Raw genomic sequence first — 21833 nt, 5'->3', positions numbered from 1 at the left:
TTTGATATCTCAACTAGGTTGACACCTCAAGTATCAACAATCATCTACCATCACATGAAACAAACAATATAAGCAAATATGGGGGACTATACCAAAATCCATATATTAAAAAATCTAAGAAAAGCGATACTTAGATAATTTGTACTTATTAATAACAAATTCTAAGAAAATACTAAATGGAAATCTATTATACAAATGAAATTGTTCTATATGAATAAACTTTAAGTTAGCAAGCTTGTCAACACTGCATTCGCGCATTCACTTCACAAAAAATATGAGAAATCATAAACCTGATTTTCTCATAGTAATCAAGGCAAGTGTTTCACCTATTATGAAGAATCCAAAGAACATTAGTCCTAACAGTAAATGTAACACAAACCAAGGCAGAATCACATTCAAGTCATAAACTAGTAAGACCCATTTTTTTAGCTTCTTCAATGGCATGTATAACTTCATAAAACTCAGCAATCAAAGTAGTTTGAATATCAAGAAAAGTAGAGAAACTATCAATAAACTCTTTCATACTCCAACAGGAAATATATTCAAGCAACAGGACATGAGAACCCCTAACCACACCATTAGTAACATGATTCATTTACAAATTCTCTCTACTCCTTGATATTTTCGGTAGATGCTTAAGTAGAGAATTATTTTCTATATTAATGCTAATTTTTTTTATTTTAAATTAAGAATGTTAGTTATTCCACTAAAATATTACCATGTCAATACTATAATAAATATATAAGAACCAAATAAACATAATTTTTAAATATAATGATAAAAAAATAATTTTTGCAATATCAATTTACTACATTGATGTTGACACATTATGATAATATTTTAATGGGAAAAGATATAGGGTTGAAAAATAAATCTATTACAATTTTGACGAGATTCCCCTCCTTGATTGAATTGAGTATGAATATTGATAATATTAATTTTTTTTAGTTAAATATGCGTCACATCCCCATATTTTTTTTAATACTCATTTTCGTCCTTTTAAATTATTAAAAATACCTTTAATTTTAATTTATTAGGTAATTTAAAAAAATTATATTAATTTTCTATAATCTTTATTTTTATAACGTAGTTCTAAGATACAAATTATGTATATGTATGTTGACAACTTATCCATACAAAATATGAGTGTTAGAACTAGATAAGACATATAATTAGCACAAACTTAATTATACTTATGTCCTGATACTTTTATAATTATATTCGATACTTATATTTTCTGGTGTTTACAATAATTTATTTTACAGATATACACGGTTTAATATATTTTTCATATAAATAGGAGAATTATCTAAATGAGTTAAATTAGAAGGTAATTAGTAACTTAATTAATATTAAAATATACAGTCATATCCTCTTTATAATACATTATTTTGATTATCATGTTCATATATAGGATGAGAATGAGTATAATATAAACATCGTACTATATAATAATTAGTTGAGGAGAAGAGTGATAAATTTGGAGTTGGCAAAAATTAGCATGAAGAAACTTTAAACGACCATAATTTTTTATATAGAAATCAGATTGAAACGCGTAAAAAATGGAAGTTGCTCGAAACGAGGTAACAATTGGGGTCCAAAAATTTATCGTTTACTATTCTTTTTTATTTTTTAAGTATTATTTAGGTATTTCAAGTATTTTGAGGTTTTAGTTCTCATGCATACACTTGTCAGAAAAATCTGAAATTTTGCATGATGTTTTGTAGTATGAATTAGAGATTTGTCAAACCATTATGATTATATTACATTCCCAAATTTATTACTCACCTAAGTCACCTTAGGGAGGTTCTCTTAGTGCTTAGGAACAATAGTTTGTTTGTTACAATAGATAAATCCACTTTTGTGTAGATAGTGTAATGTTTTTAGGTTTTATAGTCAACAAAAATGGGGTACATGTTGGCACCGAGAAAATAAAAGCCATCCAAGAGTGACAAACCCCACAAAGTGTAGGAGATGTTAGGAGTTTTCATGGCTTAACAAGTTTTTATAGGAGATTTGTTCCTAACTTCTCAAGTCTAGCTTCACCACTCAATAAGTTAGTGAAGAAAGACACTCCATTTTGTTGGACGGAGAAGCATGAGCAAGCCTTTCAAATGTTGAAAGCTCAACTCACTAATGCACTCATTCTAGCTTTACCAAATTTTCAAAAACTTTTGAGCTAGAGTGTGATGCATCGGGAGTAGGAATATGTGTTGTGTTGTTGCAAGGTGGGCACCCAATTGCATATTTTAGTGAAAAACTTCATGGTCTAGTCCTCAACTACCCTATCTATGACAAAGAGCTCTATGCACTTGTGAGGGCCCTGCAGACTTGGGAACACTATCTAGTCTCAAAAGAATTTGTTATACATAGTGATCATGAGTCTTTGAAATATTTGAAGGGTCAACACAAGTTGAACAAAAGACATGCGAAGTGGATAGAATTTCTTGAGCAATTTCCATATGTTATCAAATACAATGAGGGCAATACAAATATGCTATCAAGGAGCTATGCCCTCTTTTCTAAATTTGGGGCCCAAATTCTTGGATTTGAAAACATACCTAAACTTTATAAAGAAGATCAAGATTTTGCACCCACTTTTGTTAAGTGCCAACATAGAGCACAAGGAGGTTTTTATGTTTCTGAGTGGTACTTATTTAAAGAAGGAAAACTTTGTATACCTCAAGGAACACATAGAAAACTTCTTGTAAAAGAATCACATGAAGGAGAACTCATGGGCCATTTTGGAGTTGATAAAACTCTTGAGCCTTTAAAAGGAAAATTCGTTTGGCCACACACGAGGAAAGATGTTCAAAGACATTGTCATAGATGCATTTCATGTTTAAAATGTCTAAGACAATGCCTCATGGACTCTGCACTCCTTTACCTTTTGCAAGTGCTCCTTGGGAAGATATAAGCATGGATTCATATTAAGACTTCCTAGGACACAAAGAGGTTTTGATTCCATCTTTATGGTAGTGGATAGGTTTAGCAAGATGGCTCATTTTATACTTTGCCATAAAGTGGATGATGCTAACAACATCTCTAGGCTATTCTTTAAAGAAATGCCTAAGACCATAGTGTCAAATAAAGATCCTAAATTTAGTGGCCATTTCTGGAGAACTCTCCGGGAAAAACTAGGAACTAAGTTGAACTTTTGAACTTCTTGTCATCCTCAAACGGATGGACAAAACTAAAGTTATAAATAGATCTCTTTCCATTATGCTTAGGTCAATCGTGAAGGGAAACCACAAATCTTGGGATGAGTACCTTCCTCATATTGAGTTTGCATATAATAGAGTAGTTCATAAAACTACTAATATTTCTCCATTTGAGGTTGTGTATGGATTTAATCCTCTTACTCTTTTGGATTTGTTACCTCTACCTAATCCACAAGAATTTATGCATAAGGAAGGAGTAACAAAAGCCGAATTTAAAATTAAACATATGTCTTGTTATGCAACTGCAAGTGCCAATGACCCAACGATTATGTGAACGTTGCCATTTGATAATTCGACCGTCGGAAACGCCGGTGTAGGGTCCTTCGCCGTCAGGATCGAAGGCGAAACTCTCCGGTCCAATACCACCATCGATCGGAACAACTTCGTACTGCCAATCCTTCAAGCCTTCCACGTCTTTCTCCGACTTTCGAACGTTGTTGCGCATGTTCACCATCCAAACGGTTACCACAATCACCGCCATGGTATATGAAAAATAATTTTTAAAACAAAAGAATAGCTTAAGGATGAGAGAAGAGGGTAGAGACCGCGGGAGAGGTAAAGGTGGAGGGGGAGGAGGGAAGAAGTCTGGAGAAGAGAGGCAGATCTCAAGATAAAGTCGTCGGCGAATACCTCTAGGGAAGGAAGCACTACAACCTTCTTTTTCTCGAATTTCCCTGACAGCCATGGCCAGTACGACATGTTTAGGATCTTTAGAAAATGGGCTAGAGTGAAAGAGGTGTTTATTTCCAGGCGTCTGAATAGGTGGGGAAGAAGATACGGCTTTGTGAGATTCTACCCAGTACAAGATGAGGCCAAGCTGGAGAAGAAACTGGACCAGATCTATATTGGCAATTTGAAACTGCACGTTAACTTCCCAAAATATAGGAGAGCAGAGGTTGAAGTCCAGAAAGGAAAACTAAGTTCATCTAGACATGATAGCCCTCCAGCCAGGAGCATTAAAGGTAAGTCTAAGGAGGAGGTGGTCTGGCGTAGTTACAGAACAGTCCGGAAGGATGAGTCCAAAAATCCTAAGCAATCCTATGTTGAGGTTGTGCGTAAGCATTCAAGAAGTAGATGGACTGGACCTGCTCTTGAAACAAGGCATAATGCGCCGCTGTGGCTGGTCTCGAGTGCAGTTGGATGGATGTCCCCTGACATGTCCTTTGATACTTTAAATGAAGAGTTCGTTAAGGGAGGTATGAGCAGAATCAAGCTTAGATTTATGGGTGATAATTTAGTGCTTCTAACACCCAAAGAGGGTGAAAGAATGGAGGATATCGTCAAGCTTAATAATGAATGGTTCATCTCCCTTTTTGATGATATTAAGCCCTGGTCCGAGTCTCACGTAGCAGAGCATAAAATAGTCTGGGTGAGGTGTTATGGGATCCCGTTAACCTTGTGGAATGAACAGTGTTTTGCGAAGGTGGTTGGAGAAGTAGCATCTCTGGTAAAGACAGATGAGTCTACTAGATTGTGGGAGAACCTGGAGTTCGCCCGTTTGCAGGTTAGGGTACGTAAAGCTTGCAAAGTGGATATAGTGAAGGAGTTCAGGATCAATGGGAAGGTGTATAACATTGTTATTGCAGAGGAGATAGCCAGTAGAGAAAGAGGAGAATGTTTATGTCACGATGATCACTATGCATCTTCTGATAGTATCTCGTCGTCGGATACCGTGGTGGAGGAAACGTATCATTCTGGAAGGTCGTCCGATGAAGGAGATGAAGGCAGAGGCGTCGGTTTGCAGCGGGATGAGAACTCCGAGGCGGTGGGGCTGACCCAAACCCCGATACCGGCTAATTGGAAGTTTTTCGAGAATAAGGCTGCAAGCGATTTTGGGTGTCAGCCTAAAGGTGGGTCTTCTTTCCTTGAAATAGCAAAACGTGTGAAGGGAGGGTCTGAAGGAGGAGCAGCCTTAGATGTAGTTAGCCAAGTCAATGAAGCATGTAAAGTCCCTCAGGATTCACTGGCCAACCTAGTAGAAGGGGCCTATGGGCGCAACCTCTTACCTACTGGGCCTAAGCAAGGTGAGGCCCAATCTATAATGAGAGGTATGGTTAGTAAAGAGGTAAGTTCAGGGGGCCCAACGTCAGGTAGCAAGGGGGGAAAAACGACTATGCGTTGTGAGGAGGCAAGGATCGCTACCATGGCTGCGTCAACTCATCCTTGTACAAATGAAGATGGGGACCACCGTGTCGTGTCGCAAGCGCAGGTGAGTGAGTCTGACGTCAATCCATGCCATGCAGTCCACCATAGTAGCGAGAGAGAGAGTTCATCTACAGGGAGCTCGGACCCTCAATCGAGCGGAAGTGTTAAGTGGTGCAAGACGTCCAACGATGTAGAACCAACTGCGGAACACGACGTTGTTTCTACTGGAGAAGTGGGCCGAAAGTTGTCACCGGAATTCCGTAGACTAAGGTCTATGCGAGGGTTGGGTACGCAAACAACCCAAACGAGGGGGAGGTCGAACGGGGGAGTCGGAATATTCCAACTTGGGGCAAACTCTTCCTCTAGGCTTAGCCAATGTGCCTTGGCGGAATCGAGTACAGACATCCACCTTTGTAATGATCGGTTGAAGCTGGAAGTTAAGGACGCATAATCAGTCCGGATTTGGAAATTGGGACGCAATCTCGGATTGGAATGCCCAGAGGGTGAGGGGAATCTGGTTGGAGAGCTGGATCGACTAGAGGAAAGGGATAAGGGTGTCAAAGAGGCATCTTCGGTGGGAAGTGGGAAGGAGTTACTATGATTATAATTAGTCTCAATATTAGAGGGTTGGGAGGGGGGACAAAAGCAAGGTATTTGAATCACCTTGTGTCTAAGGAGGGTGCTGATTTTCTATGTTTGCAGGAAACGAAAACTTCTTCTTTCTCAGATGCCAGATGTTTTCTTTTGTGGAGAAGTTGTAACATTGGTTGGGTCCATCATGAAGGGATTAACGGGGGCAGGAAGCATGTTAACAATGTGGAACAAGGAAGCATTCGAGTATGGAAGTCACGTTGTTGGGGCTGGCTTTATTGCTATAGTGGGCAATCACCTTGCAGCAAAATGCCATTGTGTGGTGGTAAACGTTTATGCAGCGTGCAACTTATAGGATAAAATTCTTTTGTGGGAAGCTCTAACGTCATTCAAGCAATCCTATCAGAATCTGGCTTGGTGCTTATGCGGCGATTTCAATGCTGTAAGGAGGCCCGAGGAGAGGAAAGGGATTAGTGGTTATTCAAGCCAAAAGAAGGAGATCTTAGGGTTTAATAACTTTATTGAGACAAATGGTTGGTTGGACATTCCTAGTGTAGGGAAAAAGTACACTTGGTTCAAAGCGAACGGCACAACAAAGAGCATATTGGATAGATTTCTAGTCTCAGAAGAGTGGCTTCATTTGTGGTCGGCATCCAAACAATATGTGCAACAGAGAGTCGTCTCGGATCACTGTGCTTTAGTCTTAAAATCATGCGTTAAAGATTGGGGGCCCAAACCTTTCAGAACCCTTGATGTATGGCTGAAGGAACTGGGGTTCACTGCAATGATAAAGGATAAATGGGATTCTTATCAGGTGGAAGGTAATCGCATTTCCGTTCTTAAAGAAAAGCTGAAACTCCTAAAGGCTGATCTTAAGGAGTGGAACAAAAGTCTGTTTGGCTGTGTGGAATCTAATAAGAGGCGCATTGTGATGGAAATTGAGGAATTAGACAGGGAGGATGACATTGATGCGTTAGAGGACGATGGGAGGTTGAGAAGAATGGATTTGCTCAATCAACTGGGGTTGGTAAATAGAAAGTTGGAATCCATCTACAGGCAAAAAGCTAGAGTGAATTGGCTGAAACATGGGGATATTAACTCCAAGTTCTTCCATTCCGCGATTCGATGGAGAAGGCTAAGGAATGAAGTCAAAGGAGTCGAGATTAATTCTGAGTGGTGTGAGGAACCAGAAGCTGTAAGGAGGGAAGCAAAGTTACTCTTTGAGAAGAGATTTCTTGCTATGCAGGATTTTGGTGTGCATTTGGGTTCAGTGGAGTTCAGGTCGTTGCCTTTGGGGGTAAGTAGTAAAATGGTTGACAGCTTCACCGAGAAAGAAGTAAAGAGTGCTGTATGGGAATGTGGAGGATCAAAAAGCCCAGGCCCGGATGGTTTTAACTTCAACTTTATTAAGAATTGCTGGGAAGTGCTTAAGGCGGATGTTATGGCCGCAGTACAACTTTTCCATAGCACTGGTTCTCTTCCGAAAGGTTGCAATGCTTCCTTCATTGCGCTCATTCCCAAAGTTAGAGATCCGTCTTCGCTCGACCAATTCAGACCCATTTCTCTCGTAGGAGTAATCTATAAGATTATTACTAAAGTCTTGTCAAGACGTATGAAGACTATAATGCCTTTAATCATTGATGAATGCCAGTCAGCCTTCATCTGTGGTAGAGGATTATTGGATAGTGTTGTCACGGCTAATGAGGTCCTCGAGGATGTAAAGAGAAATGGAAAAAGCGAGGTGTGTTTCAAGGTGGATTTCGAAAAGGCATACTACTCAGTGAGATGGAGCTTCTTGTTTGATATGCTCCACAGGCTAGGCTTCCATGACAAATGGATCTTGTGGGTTAAAGGGTGCTTGGTTTCGTCGTTAGTATCTGTGTTGGTGAATGGGAGCCCTACGGAGGAATTCAAACCCTCCAGGGGTTTGAGACAGGGTGATCCAATGGCCCCTTTCCTGTTCTTAGTGGTTGCTGAAGGGTTAGCAGGTCTAGCCAGACAAGCGTTGAGAACGAATGTCCTTAGGGGTCTGAAGGTGGGAAGAAACAAGGTCGAGTGTTGTTTGCTACAGTTTGCTGATGACACACTATTTATGTGTGAGGATACCTTTGATAATATTTTTGCAATTAAGGCTATCCTTCGTTGCTACGAGGTTGTATCGGGCTTGAAAGTGAATTTCCACAAGTCTAAACTGTCCGGGATTAAGGTGGATGACTTTGCTTTGAGCACTTATGCTAAAACTCTTAATTGCAAGACGGATGAAGCTTCCCTTCCAATATCTGGGGGTTGAGGTGGGTGGTAATCCGAGGAAGATACAGTTCTGGGATCCGGTAGTCAAAAAGGTCGAAGCCAAACTTAACTCTTGGAAAGGGAGATTTCTATCAATGGCAGGACGAATCTGTCTGTTGAAATCGGTGTTCACTTCCATCCCCTTGTTTTACCTCTCCATCTACAAAGCCCCTGTAGCAGTGTACAACAAAATCAGTAGTATTCAGAGGAAGTTCCTATGGGCTTGGGGAAAACAGAGAAAGTCCATTTCTTGGGTTAACTGGGAAAATGTGTGTAAGCCTCTAGAGATAGGAGGTTTGGGGGTGAAGGAAATGAAGAACTTTAATGTGGCTCTCCTGGCAAAATGGAGATGGAGACTCACGAGTACTGAAGAAGGCAAATGGAAAGAGATTATCTCTTCCAAATATGGCACCGTAGCAGAAAACCTACAGATTAGGTCGAAATATCAATCATGGTGGTGGAAGGATCTCACCAAAATCTGCGGTGTAGGTGAGGAAGAAGGTTGGTTCCAAAAGGCCATTGGGTGGAAAGTAGGTAACGGAGCAGTAGTGAGGTTGTGGGAGGATCCGTGGCTTGGAAATGAGTGTCTTAGAGAGGTGTATCCTAGACTTTTTTCCTTGTCACTTGACCAAGGTAAAAGGGTAGGGGAGGTAGGAGTATGGGAAGAGAATAGCTGGCGGTGGAGTCTGAACTGGAGGAGGGACAGGTTTCAATGGGAATTGGATATAGAGGCAGAAATGTTATCCAGACTAAGAACGGGAGTTTTGTGTATGGATTCCTTCGACCAACTTGTATGGAAAGGGGACCAGATGGGTATGTTCTCGGTAAAATCAGCATACTCTACGTTGGCTAATCATTAATGTTCAGTTGCAAAGGAAAGTGTATTTAGTCTTCTATGGCAAGCTAAAGCCATGCCTAGAGTTCAGATAACAGCTTGGAGAATCCTCATTGATAGAATTCCTAATAGAGTCAATTTGGTTAGTAGAGGTGTGCTTGTGACATCAACCCGTTGTGCTCTTTGCAATCTGTCGGAGGAATCATCCCAACATCTTTTTTTAGAATGTGGTGTTGCACAACAAGTTTGGTCCCGGTGTTATAGGTGGATTGGCACTCTAGGTGTCCAAAAATAAGGTTTTACAGTGGTTCATGTTAGTGTGCCAACAATCTTGGTAGCTGGATCAAGGGCATGACTGGTAGGGACTGCTCAAAACACAGATTTCTGCAGCCTTCAGTGGAGTTCTAGTCGGTGCTTTGTTGGAAGAAATTGTCAAAACTAGTGGCTTGTTCTGCAACCTGCGGTGGTCTATATCCTCTTGTGTGCTGCCAATTCATGATTTACCGACAGGGGAATTGTAGTATCAGGGGAATGGCTGGAGGTGGATGAGCAAATTGTTAATATTCTTCTTTGCTGCCGCTGTCAGGTTCTCTTAAGTGTGTAAGGCTGTATAGAGGGTAGGGTGAAGGAGGTTCTGTGGGTTGAGGGGATGCTTGATGGCGGTGCTGCTTGTTTGTCTTAGTACGAAACTTTCTCCCTCAATTAAAAGATTTCTCCATTAAGTAGCTGCGGATGGATCAAGTACAAAAGCCTGGAATGTCAACCTCCAATGGTGGAACTACTAGTTTTGATTTTGATGAAATTGTCTCAAATGCTGCTCACCTTCCTGTATCATCAACCAAAAGGTCGCGACCTATGCTTGAATTTGATCTTGGGGACCCCTTTGTTAATAATAATGCTTTACACCAACAAGAAAGATCTTTGTCAGTAGCAATGCCCCAGATTTTTCCTTCTTTTGTTGGAGAATTAGAGAGAGATTTGCAAGCCCAAGAGAGTTTGTTTCATGTCTCTCAAAACACTCTTCACCCTGAACTCTTCCATCAGTAAGTTATATATACATAGCTTCTTGCGTGCGTAGCTCCATCAGTAAGGTAAACATGATCGCCGGTTGATGAAACGGCGATCTCCATGCGTGCGTAGCTGGTGGTCGTCGAAACTTGAAATGGCGATCTCCATGCGCTAGTCGGTGGTCGCCGAAGGCAAAGGTAAACATGATCGCCGGTCGAGGAAACGACGATCTCCATGCGTGCGTAGCTGGTGGTCGTCGAAACTTGAAATGGCGATCTCCATGCGCTAGTCGGTGGTCGCCGAAGGCAAAGGTAAACATGATCGCCGGTCGATGAAGCGGCGATCTCCATGAAGTGGTCGGTGAAGTTGTGTATCATTGCCGTATTCGAAGAACGGAAGATCAGGTACTGAAAATTACCGAGGTAGACACATCGCCGGGTTTGTGCTGGTTCGATAAAGATGTCTGTTAACCTTATAAGAGCAATGAGATGGGGATTTCCCGAGTGGATCCTCCTCGATAGCAGGGTTTATCTTGATTGGGTATTTTTTGGGTATGTTTTTCTCACTTTAAGGTTGTTTTGTTCCAACCATAAAGGAGAGATTGGTAGTCCTTTTGTGGTTTCTGTATATGGGTTGGGATACCCCTGAAGTATCCCCTTTAATTTTATTTATTCATTGCTGATAAAAAAAAAAACAAAAGCCGAATTTGTAAAGAAAATGCATGAGAGGATTAAAAATACAACAACAAACAGAGAAATACATGAAACATAGCAATAAAGGGAATAGAGAGATGATTTTTGAAGAGGGAGAATGGGTTTGGCTTCACCTTAGAAAGGATAAATTCCATAATCAGAGGAAGTTTAAGCTTAGTCCCTGGGGAGATGGTCCTTTTCAAGTCCTCAAAAGAATCAATAATAATGCATATCAAATTGACCTGTCTGAGGAATATGGAGTACATACTACCTTCAATGTTATTGATTTAACACCTTTTGCAGGTAGTGAATATGAAGAGGCAAAAGCGTATGATTTGAGGACAAATCCTCTTCAAGGGGGAGAGGAAGATGGAAGAAGTCCAAGTGTTGGTGATGTATATTTGGGTTTCAATTTTCTTCGGTCCAGTTGGATTAATGAAATAGGGATCCAAGAATCCATAGACATCTTGATTCCCTTCATGAATGGAAACTCCAAACAAATATTTACAAGTAATTACACTAACAGAAAATAATTAAATAGTAACCAAATTTAGAGACCAAAAATAATTAGTCACTATATTGACTAAATTAGATACTAATTTAAAGACTAAAAAATGATTGATATCTAATGTGGTTTCTATTATTAATAAAATATTACAAAATAGTTTCTAAATTGGTATCTAAATTAGCTACCAAAGTTTTAGTTACTAATATTTTAGATTCTAAATTAGTCTCTAAAAGACTAATTAACGATGATTATATTAAACTCATGGTTTCCAACTGCAAACTCTAACACGGGAACAATTGTTGAGGGTCGAACTCCCTCAGACTCAATACCAACATGTACCAAAGAATTATAAATATACATGCAATTAAACAATTAACAAATCTAATTATACATTCAATTCAATATATAAACAATTCTAATTATACATGAAATTCAAAAAAATCATTTCTAAATTATAACAATAATAACAATGGTTATCAAACTCGCGAGTTGACTTGTCAACTCGTCGGAGTTGACTTGTCAACTCGTCGGAGTTGACGTTCTCACTTATTCTAGACAACTTAGACTTGATAGAGTCCATGTAAACTCGGTGAATTTGCTTAAACTCGCGATTTTGCGAAATTTTTTTTTTTGGGCAAAGAATAAAATAAATTAAAGAGATACTTTAGGGGTATCCCAACCCGTATACAAGAAAAAAAAAGAAAAAAGAAAAAGATTAACAACCATTTTTTTAGCTTAGAATAAGGCATGAGTGACCTTGGTTGCACTTTGCATAGCCCTTCCCTTTAAACACAAAGAAGACCCTTACTTTCTAAAAGCTGCTCTATCTCTATCACAAAAAGAAAGAAAGACAAGGCTTAGGAATATAACGTGTGCTTCCTGTAGCCTCAGCAAGCCGTGTGCTTCTCTTTATATTTGATTGCATCTTGAGCCTCACTCCAAGGGCCCTCTTACCAACCACTAACGTGCTGCATTAACACAGACCCCTTTGCGAATGAGTTGGCGAGTTTAGATTAGGATTCACGCGATGGTTGAGGTCGTTGTGTTGTGGTTATTCATCGCGTTCGTTGTCGCTTACCTTGCCTCTTTCCATGGTCACTCGACTTGTCTCTGTCTATGGTTGAGCTCGTCGTGATTTTTCATTACTTATTAAATTTTTTTACTGTAATAATCTAACTAATTTATAATTCTAACCTAAATATCCAATTTAACATACTCATGAAAAAATAATATAAATTAATAATAATTATAAAACCTTTTTATAAAACATACTCATGAAAAACTAAAAAAATAAAAAATTAACATAATCATAAAAAATATCAAAAATAAAAAAATATTTAACAATAAAAATAAAAAAACCTCACCAACTTGGTGGTGGTGGGTAGTGGTGGCGAGACGGAGAAGCAAGATGGAAGACATCAAAACACACTCTATACTCCCTGGATAGTAGAGAACCTAAAAAAAGATTAGCAATGGAGCAATGAAGGAACAACATACAACCAATACAATGGAGGAAGAACTTACAAAGAGCACGAGGAAAGCGTGCAGTGAAGCAAAGTGCAGAGAAGAAAGGTGCAGGGAATACGAGAGCGTGAGAGAGAACAAAAATGGAAGTGATGAAAGCGTAAGTATGACGGACTCTGGTCAGGGTAAAATAAAAAGAAAATAGAATGTTGTTATCATAAAACCACAGTCTATGTGAGGCTCACAAACGACGGTTCTTGATAGGAACCGCAGTCTATGTGTTCAGTCATAACCATAAACGACGCTTTTACCATAAACTGTCATCTATATGTTCATTTTGATTTCAAAAGTATCACTACATTTTGATGGACGGCGTTTGACTCTAAACCAACTTTAGAATTTAAATAATTGGTAACTACAACCTTGGTATAGCTAATTAGATACCAATTTAAAAATTATTTATTAATAATAGAAACTAATTCAGATACCAATTAGTTATATCTAAAATAATATCTAATTTAGTCAATATAGCAACCAGTTATTTTTGTCTTTAAAATTGGTTTTCATATAATAATTTTCTAGTAATGAAAATTTTTATTTTTTTATTTCTTATATAATATTATGCCAAAGTCTATTTTAAATATCACAAATGTATAAATTCTGGAAAAAGTTAAAATAATCGTACGTGGGTTAAGTAAATTGAAAACCTATATGAAGCATATATATATATATATATATATATATGTACAAAATATATTTTACAAAATTAGTTTTTTTATATCTCTTTTCATCCTATAACTATTTCATATTATATTTTTCTCTTTATATAATTTTTTTCGATTTAAATTAAAATTGTATGCGTATAAAGTTTTAGTTTCACATTTTTTTTAATCTGTTTCAAAATTAAAAGTTTTAGATACTATTAATATGTTCTAATGGCTAACAGAAAATATTATATTTTTGTAAATAATATTAGTTTCAATTATTTATTCATGTAAGATAACAATAAAATTTAACAATGAACTTTAATAAATATTATTTTTTAGATGAATGCATTTGTATTTTTTATTAGCAAATACATTATAATTAAACAAACAATAGATCAAAATTAATTTTGAAAAACAGATGTAGTGAAATCTGTAATTAAAATTTTGCAGGAATCAAAATTATACATATCCACCAAACTAGTGGATTATTTAATTTCTTTTTCTTACAAAAGAGTACAAACTCTATTTATGTGTCTTCAATTCATGTTAGTTGAGGTTCTTCACATCACCAACATACAAATGTTTGGCTATGAAGCAGGCCACATAAGCTGAAACATTCTAATCAAATCAAGTCATTTTTCCTTCACACACACCACTCGATCATGCAAAATATAACTATATTTAAAGGGTTCATGTTAATCAAAATCCTCACCAAACATTCCTCACTCACAACCACTTTGTCACACCACATTCCTTCAAATCATTGCCATTACAATTTATTTTTTGTCTCACCTCAAAGACTAGCAGCACAGAAAAGTCCCTCACTCAAAGAACACTATAAGTAGTGTATGCTGGTAGCAACATGCAGGTACATGCTTTGTTTGTGTATTGATATATTTAGCATATGGTGGAATCATGAATAATATACATGCATTATTTACATCAAAGTTTATATGTTCTGTAACAGCTTCTTCAATGGGTCTCTAAAGGGCAAAATGATCATCAAATAGGGGGGAACAGCAACTTGAAAACAATCATAAGAGGTAATAACCATTCTTGTAACTTTCATTTATGGGTGAAATATTAGTTGTAATCTTTGTATAAAAAAACTATATGTTTTTAATTCTTAAGTTTATTAAAAGTGATGTAGTTTTAATTTCTCCTTAGGACTAAAAAGTGTAGCTTTTGTTAAAATATATAAGGATTAACATTTAAAAAGTATAAAGTTTGATAGAGAACAAATTGATTTTTTCTTTTCTTAAAACTAAACTGGTTCAGAAAACAAGTTAGTCATTTATTCTTTAATTTTCACAAAAAATTCATTTTGGTGGTGACTTTTTCCAGTTACAAAACCTTATTTAAGCCATTTCTCTGGGGTGTAAAGTTCAAAATAGCATGAAAAGGTTGTATCAGAAAAGTGATGAGTGTTTTTTGTGATGTTTTTTCAGACAAAAAGGGTAAAGGAAAAGATATAATTGCACTTAGGCATCATAGGGTGGATCGAGGAACAAAGGGAATAGAAATGAGGAAGGTTGGCAGCAAGAACTTGAAGCTGTTTATTTTTATGTGTGGAAAAGACATTCCAAAGGCTTGTTTTTACAGAACCCTCAACATAAACAGAAACTTGAAAAGAAGAAGGAGTTTTATCCGATCTGTGAATATGAAGAGAGAAGAGTTATCTGGGGCAGTAGGAATTACTGAGAGGGCAGATTTTGTTGTTCATGTAGGAAACAAGGTTTTGCCCATTTCTGAGGAATCATTCTCCAAAACAACTAAAACAAATGATAAATATTATTTCAATGCAGAAGCAAAGCATCCAACTAAAGGTAATAATAGAAAGAAGTCCGTTTCAAGAATGAAAGAGTTACTTAGAAGAGTTGCTTCAACAAAAGAAGACAAAATAGAAGAATTTTATGAACATAAGGTAAAATTTAGAACCCTTTCACTCTCAACTCATTAAAGAAAGAAACCAGTTTGTTTTGCCTACTAAATAAGTTTATTGGAGTCATTATTATAGTTTCATTGTTATTTTCATATGAAAAGTGAAAAATAATTGTGTATGAGTGTAAACTATACCAATATATTTGAAAGGGTTATCATTTTTCTGAAAAATAACTCAGAAGCATTATCAACTCTCTGAATATATATGGTCATTCATTTATTATAGAATTATTAGTATCTAAACTGAAATTTTTAATGAGAATTTGCTAATGACACTTTCGACTATGAAATTGCTGGGTTGAATATAGTATGATCGAGTGATTTAATTAGTGAACATCATGAAATTTTGATAGCAGGTCCTACAAAACATAGCATTTGCAGAAGATGAGAGAGGAAGCAGTGAATCACCGAAGATTAGTTTCATCTGGGATGTGGATACTCCTTCTGTCCTCTCACTAGCTACTTTTTCTGAAAATGTTCAAACCAAGATCTCACATTCACAAATTTGCATTCCTCGCAACAGCACTTGCAGAAAAGAAAACTGGATCACCACAGATTCTGAATGTAAGCCAATTTGTATTTACTATGAGAATTTTTTTCCATAACATTTCAAGAGAATATTATAATAAGAAAAAAGAAATATTAATAAACTCACTTCTTAAATGAAATATTTATGAAAAAAATCACCTAGACCAACCTTTGTGGTACATGAACCAAATATTGGATTAACCCTGGTTTTTTTTTGGATTAACAGATGTGGTGCTGGAACTATGAAGAAAAGTGCGTGAGGAAAATATTCTACTATTTAATAGTGGGAGGAACTTTTACCAAACAATAAACTTCATAAGTTTATGTCTACGGGTTCTACGTATACCGAGTGTATATTCTTGGAATTCTAGGTGTCTTATTTTCATTGTAAGAAAAATAAACGTAACATCAACATTTAGTGATTTTCTTCTTATGTTCATCGTACCTATTATTATGTGTATGAAACGACTATGTTTTTGTTTTAGGAAAAGACTTAGTACACCGATAACATGTTATTTTTGGAATCCTTTTAAGAAATTTTAAATTTACTTAGTGATACTACGGATTATTATTCACGAATACAGATAGGTAAATTATCCACTAATAGCACTGCATATAAAAATACAAATTTATAGGTAAATTCAGTCTTACTTTTAGATTATTATATATCTATAGATTAATAATATTAATATTAATATTAATAGTAATAATAATAACATTAATAATAATAATAATATTATTATTGATAATACTAATAATATTATATTAATAATAATAATAATATTTTTATTTAAATTATTATTAATATTGTTATTATTAATATTAGTAATATTGTTATTACTCATAGTTACATATCTATAGGTCAATTCAGCATTACATATGAATTATTATCCATTCATAGATAAATTTAGTATTACATACGATTATTATCCATGAAATAATAATAATAATCATAATATTATAACAAAATTTGTCAAGTATAATGATAATAGATTTTATGTCTATTCCTAGAACATGGGTTTGATTCGTAACAATAGATTGTTAATAAATATAACATTATTAATAATAATAATAACAACAACATATATTTTTGTTGTAGATAAATGCAATACTTTTTTAGTGAATTAACATCCCTAGGTTTCTCTCTCAACATGCACTAGCCCACTAAAATTGAAATGATATTGATTTAAATATTGAATTGTACTATCTTCAAATATAAAAAAAGGAATTATTTACTATTCATTAAAATCTCACATCTTAAAACATGTTTCAGTCATAGAAACCATTAAAAAATGGTGTTATGGGAATAGTGAAGGAGGATACAACCTCAAACCTACCAACAACATGGTTAAGGAAATATTGGTTTGAGATTGACTATGGAAAAGAAACCAAATATTATTTTAGGGTTAGAGAATGACAAATCTTGTTTTGTGCTTGAATAAAAAGTAAATATTAAACAAAATATTTGCATCTATATTAGTCACTACAAAAAATTGTATTTGTAAGGGAAGTTATTATTGTATATATTGTTGCTCACAAATGACATTATATATGTGTGTAACAATTTCATATAGCGTCATAGATCTTATTGTCACAAAGTATAAGATGTCGATTTTACTCGAATATCGTCGCAACATCTACCATTTAATACATTGTATAAGGTGGTGTCACTAGAAGAAAAACTATTTCTAATGGTGGTTATATTTAGCACTTTCGGCGGTTTTAATTTTGCTAAGTGCGTTACCCGCGGTTTGTTTTTTCCCTTGAAGATCCAACATCGTTAACGGATTACCAACGATTCTGTAAATCCTTGTTACTTCCAGAGGTTTTCAAAACCTTCGTTACTTACATGGGGTTTCCAAACCCCCACTAATTCCATTTTTTGTGATTTTTTAAATGGATTGTTTTTTTTAATGGGTTATTTTTTTAATGCACATAAATTCTAAAACAAATGAAAAATGATAAAAGAAAAATATTTTAAAATTTTAAAACTCGATTGACTCTAACTTTTACATTTTTTGTTCTTAGAGGAAGAACCTAAACTTTCCAAATACTGCATATATGTTTATGAAATCATCATTTTAATTAGAATACTCACTAACCTTACTTTTAAAGCAATAGAATTACTTTAGAGTCACAGTCCAAACCAAGACAACAAAATATTGTTTTTCTTCTAATACTTTCAATTTGCTAGTATCAAAAGTAAGTAACCATATCTTAAAGACACAATAAAATCGATAATCAATATTACATATCATGTAATCAATGTTAAATATAATTTGATATTAACAATAACACAAAAACACATGCACATGTCGGCAATACATATAATACTATTCATATGTATTAAATCACATCATTTACTAAATTCAAATCATTTGCAAAATAATAGCATGTGAGATTAAGCAGCATGATATAGTAATCATCTGCCATATTATATACCTACAAATGCATGACTCTAATCATACAAAATAAAAACTATATGTATAGTTCTTATTTAGTTGTGATTATTTAATAATTGCTAATAAAAGGTTGGGATGAAAACATAAATAAAAATAATAGAGGATAAAAAAATGAGAATTCTTTTTATGGAGTACCACCATAAACATAATGTATAAATTAAAGAAGAACCAAAAATTTATTTACACCAATTGAAAATTTTCTTTTCGTGGATGTGTACCATGTTGGTAAGCAGCACTAGGAGATTGCCCTTTTGATTTTTCTTTTAAAAGGAAAAAATAGGATATTATTAATGTGCATGCATAACGTAAGAAAATTCAATGTCGTGACAAAATCGTAATCTTTTCAACCTAATCCCCCACTGATTCAGCTTGTTGGTCAAACTTTGCATTCTCTATTTATTCATTAATTACATTTTTAACTGTTTTATTTACTTTTTTTGTAATTTCTTAGAAGCAATGATAAAGACTAATTATTTTTATAATTAAGCAATAAAACTAGTAAATATTAATTGACTGAGACCACTAGCTTCTACAAGTAGCTAGATGTGCAGGTTGAATATCCACATTTTACAACTTTTACATAAGTGTCAATAAAATTATCAATTAAAGCTATAAGACTCAAAACGTAGATTTTCAGCTAAACCAGATGAGTAAATGAATACAAATGAGTGATATTGGGTTATATATTAGTTAGGATTTTTTTTACCTATCATTATATGACTTCCAACTATTCTTTGTCAAGCCTAATTTGGCACAAGTGTAGGTGACTAAAGCACTATAAATAAGAGTGCCTACCTATGTAAAATTCAGACTTCAATTTGAGTATAGAATTGTTGCCAAAATGGTTTTCCATTCCTCTTCCAAGTCTCTCAATTCTTTGTTATCACTTGTGAGTGCTCTAGTAAAAGGATTGTGCATAAAGTTGGCCTAACCTCTTCATTACATTCCAATCTCCATTGTTGTGCCTCTTTGCTCATGCAATTACACATCATTTTCGCTACCAATTCATCTCCTATTCCATTGGCACCGAAGAACATTGCATGAAGCCAAGGAGATCTCCATCATCTATTTTTCAATGTTTTTTCGTTGTCTTGTTGTTTGCAACACATGGTACAATTATAATATTATAATTTTTTAGAGAATGTTCATCTTAATGATCTTATAAGAGGATATAACAAAGACTTGTCTACATCAAAGGTCTCTTGAAAGACATGACAATGTTGCTCCAAGCTAACAACTTTCTAAAAAGACAAAACATGACCTATGCTTAGACCATTAACCATGTACGGTCCTACCTTTTACTCCAATTTGGATAAAATTTATCTAACCTAGGTTTAATAAGTTATGTGGGGCATCAGGTTGTTGCTTTAAGAAGAGATATGTAATCAATGTTTCATGAAGAACATTTAATGCATCTTTACACATAAAATGGACAAAAAGTGACATGAAAAAGAATATTATCTTAAATGACTCAAGGTTATAAAACGATTTTCAATAACTCCTTTAGAAACCTCTCTCTCTCTCTCTCTCTCTCTCTCTCATAGAACAATGTTTGTGTTAAAATATTGAACTTCATATTTTATACATTGTAATACACAACACCTCTTTTAGTGAGTTAACCTGTGCTTTTTTTAACACTCTCTCTTTGTAACCAAGAGTCTTGGCCATGAGTGGTTGTGTTCCAAAAAATACTCATTCTCAGCTAGGAATGGTTGTATTGCAAAAAATATTCAGTCATAGCCAGAAGTGGTTTCATTCCAAAGAATACTTACTCTTATTCAGAAGTGGTTGTGGTCCAAATAATACTCAGTTTTAGTCAAGAATAGTTAGGGTCTAAAGAATGTTCGCCTCTTACTTTGTAGCAATAATTTTCCTAGTGGACCTTGATCTAGTTGATAAAAAAACTATATGTGGTTTGGATTTACAAATGAACCAATATAGAAAAATTAAGCACAAATCTATCTTTACTATGATCTCTTTAAATGGCATATTGTTGACCTATAACTAACCAAAGAATGAGAACCATTTTGATAGTGTGTTTGTTAACTTAAAACTGCATATGACTATCTTCATTAGACACTGGTTTTGTGAAAACATCTTCATAGTATTTCTGTGAAGTTAAAATTGTGTTTGATTGTATTTCATTATATACTTTGATTTCAAGAATCTTCAAAAAGTTTCTATAGATAATTTAACCCTCTCTTCTAGTGTATTCTACATGTTTTTAACATGGTTATTGTGTATGTTCGCTCGGAAGCCAAGAAACCTGACTAGTGATAAGAAATCCCTAAATATTACTTATAAAGATGATGATTATCTGACCTAGGGAGACAATAAAATAAGGAAGACTTTAGGTGTTGGAGATGTTGGTAACACCTCCTCTATCAAACAACAAACTTTTAAGCATTAGCCAACTTTGTGAGAAAGGTATAAATGTAACTTTGAAGGTATACTATTACATTCATCATCAAAATCCTTGTCAAGTGGTATTGATAAGAAAAAAAAAACATTATAAAGTTATTGCTAGACTTCGATCATGCATAATCTGACAATGAATTGTGTTGTTGTCCAAGGAAGAAAGTTCATGGTTGTTGCATTGAAGACTTTTACATATTCCTATGCATCACCTAAGTAAACTCGTATTTAAAGAATAAGTAAGTGTTTTGCCAAAACTTATTTAAAAAATACAAGATTTGTGATGCTTGTAAAATGGGAAAACAAACCAAAGAAAGAGATTTCAACCCAAAAAACATTGGAACTTATTCATATGAATTTATTTGGTCCCCTAAGAACAAAAAGTTAAGGTGGCAATTACTATGCTTTAGTAGTAGTAGATGATTACTCAAATACACACAAACTCTATTTCATGCTTCTAAAGGTGATGTATTTAAATCTTTTAGAAAAATTTCCAAACTTACCTAAAATTTGAAAGAGCTTAAAATAAAATATTTGAGAAGCGATCATGCTAGTAAATTTAAAAATGAGTCTTTTGATAGCTTTGGTGAATAAAATGACATTTCACATAAATTCTTAGCCCCTAAAACACCACAACAAAATAGTGTTATTTGAAGAAAAAATTATTCTTTGGACGGAAATTGATTTGTCAAAATATATTTAGGTTGATGTAGTAAACATTTTGATGAAAACATTTTATGCACACTAATGAGATCATGAATCAAAAAGTACCAACATAAGAAGGATTGACTACAAGAAACATTATCAAAGCCAAAGAAATGGAGAGAAAAGTCCAAAGATTGGTTTCTAATGGAGTTCTGATAATATACAATACTAAACCGTTAGAGGAAGATTTTCATTAAATCAAGAAAGGACTCTTAAAGAAGACAAAAATATAAAAAGAAAATAGTATACGATTTTATATGGAAATATCCTCTTAGTTTTTTTTTTTCTCGTTTAGAGGTTAGAATAAACTATCTAAGGTACA

General features: G+C 34.9%; 1 protein-coding gene across 7 annotated transcripts in view; it reads left to right on the top strand.

Annotated features, from left to right (window-relative positions):
• The window catches only part of LOC137819748 (uncharacterized), a 29691-nt gene extending 13313 nt beyond the window's left edge, over positions 1–16378 (top strand). For 5 of the 7 annotated variants that reach the window (XM_068623718.1, XM_068623714.1, XM_068623717.1 and 2 more), the window contains 5 exons: positions 14260–14328; positions 14428–14503; positions 14909–15384; positions 15755–15965; positions 16156–16378. In XM_068623718.1, coding sequence (XP_068479819.1) covers positions 14323–14328; positions 14428–14503; positions 14909–15384; positions 15755–15965; positions 16156–16175 — 789 coding nt within the window. In that variant the 5' untranslated portion in view covers positions 14260–14322 and the 3' untranslated portion in view covers positions 16176–16378. The remainder of the gene's footprint in view (positions 1–14259; positions 14329–14427; positions 14504–14908; positions 15385–15754; positions 15966–16155) is intronic. The other 2 variants (XM_068623721.1, XM_068623720.1) reach the window with 2 other exon arrangements.
• The last annotated feature ends 5455 nt before the right edge of the window (positions 16379–21833 follow it).

This window comes from Phaseolus vulgaris, chromosome 10, assembly GCF_000499845.2.
Source record: "Phaseolus vulgaris cultivar G19833 chromosome 10, P. vulgaris v2.0, whole genome shotgun sequence".
Classification (NCBI taxonomy): Eukaryota; Viridiplantae; Streptophyta; class Magnoliopsida; order Fabales; family Fabaceae; genus Phaseolus; species Phaseolus vulgaris.
Note: the sequence above shows the minus strand (reverse complement) of the source record. Positions and strands in the feature narration are given on the sequence as shown.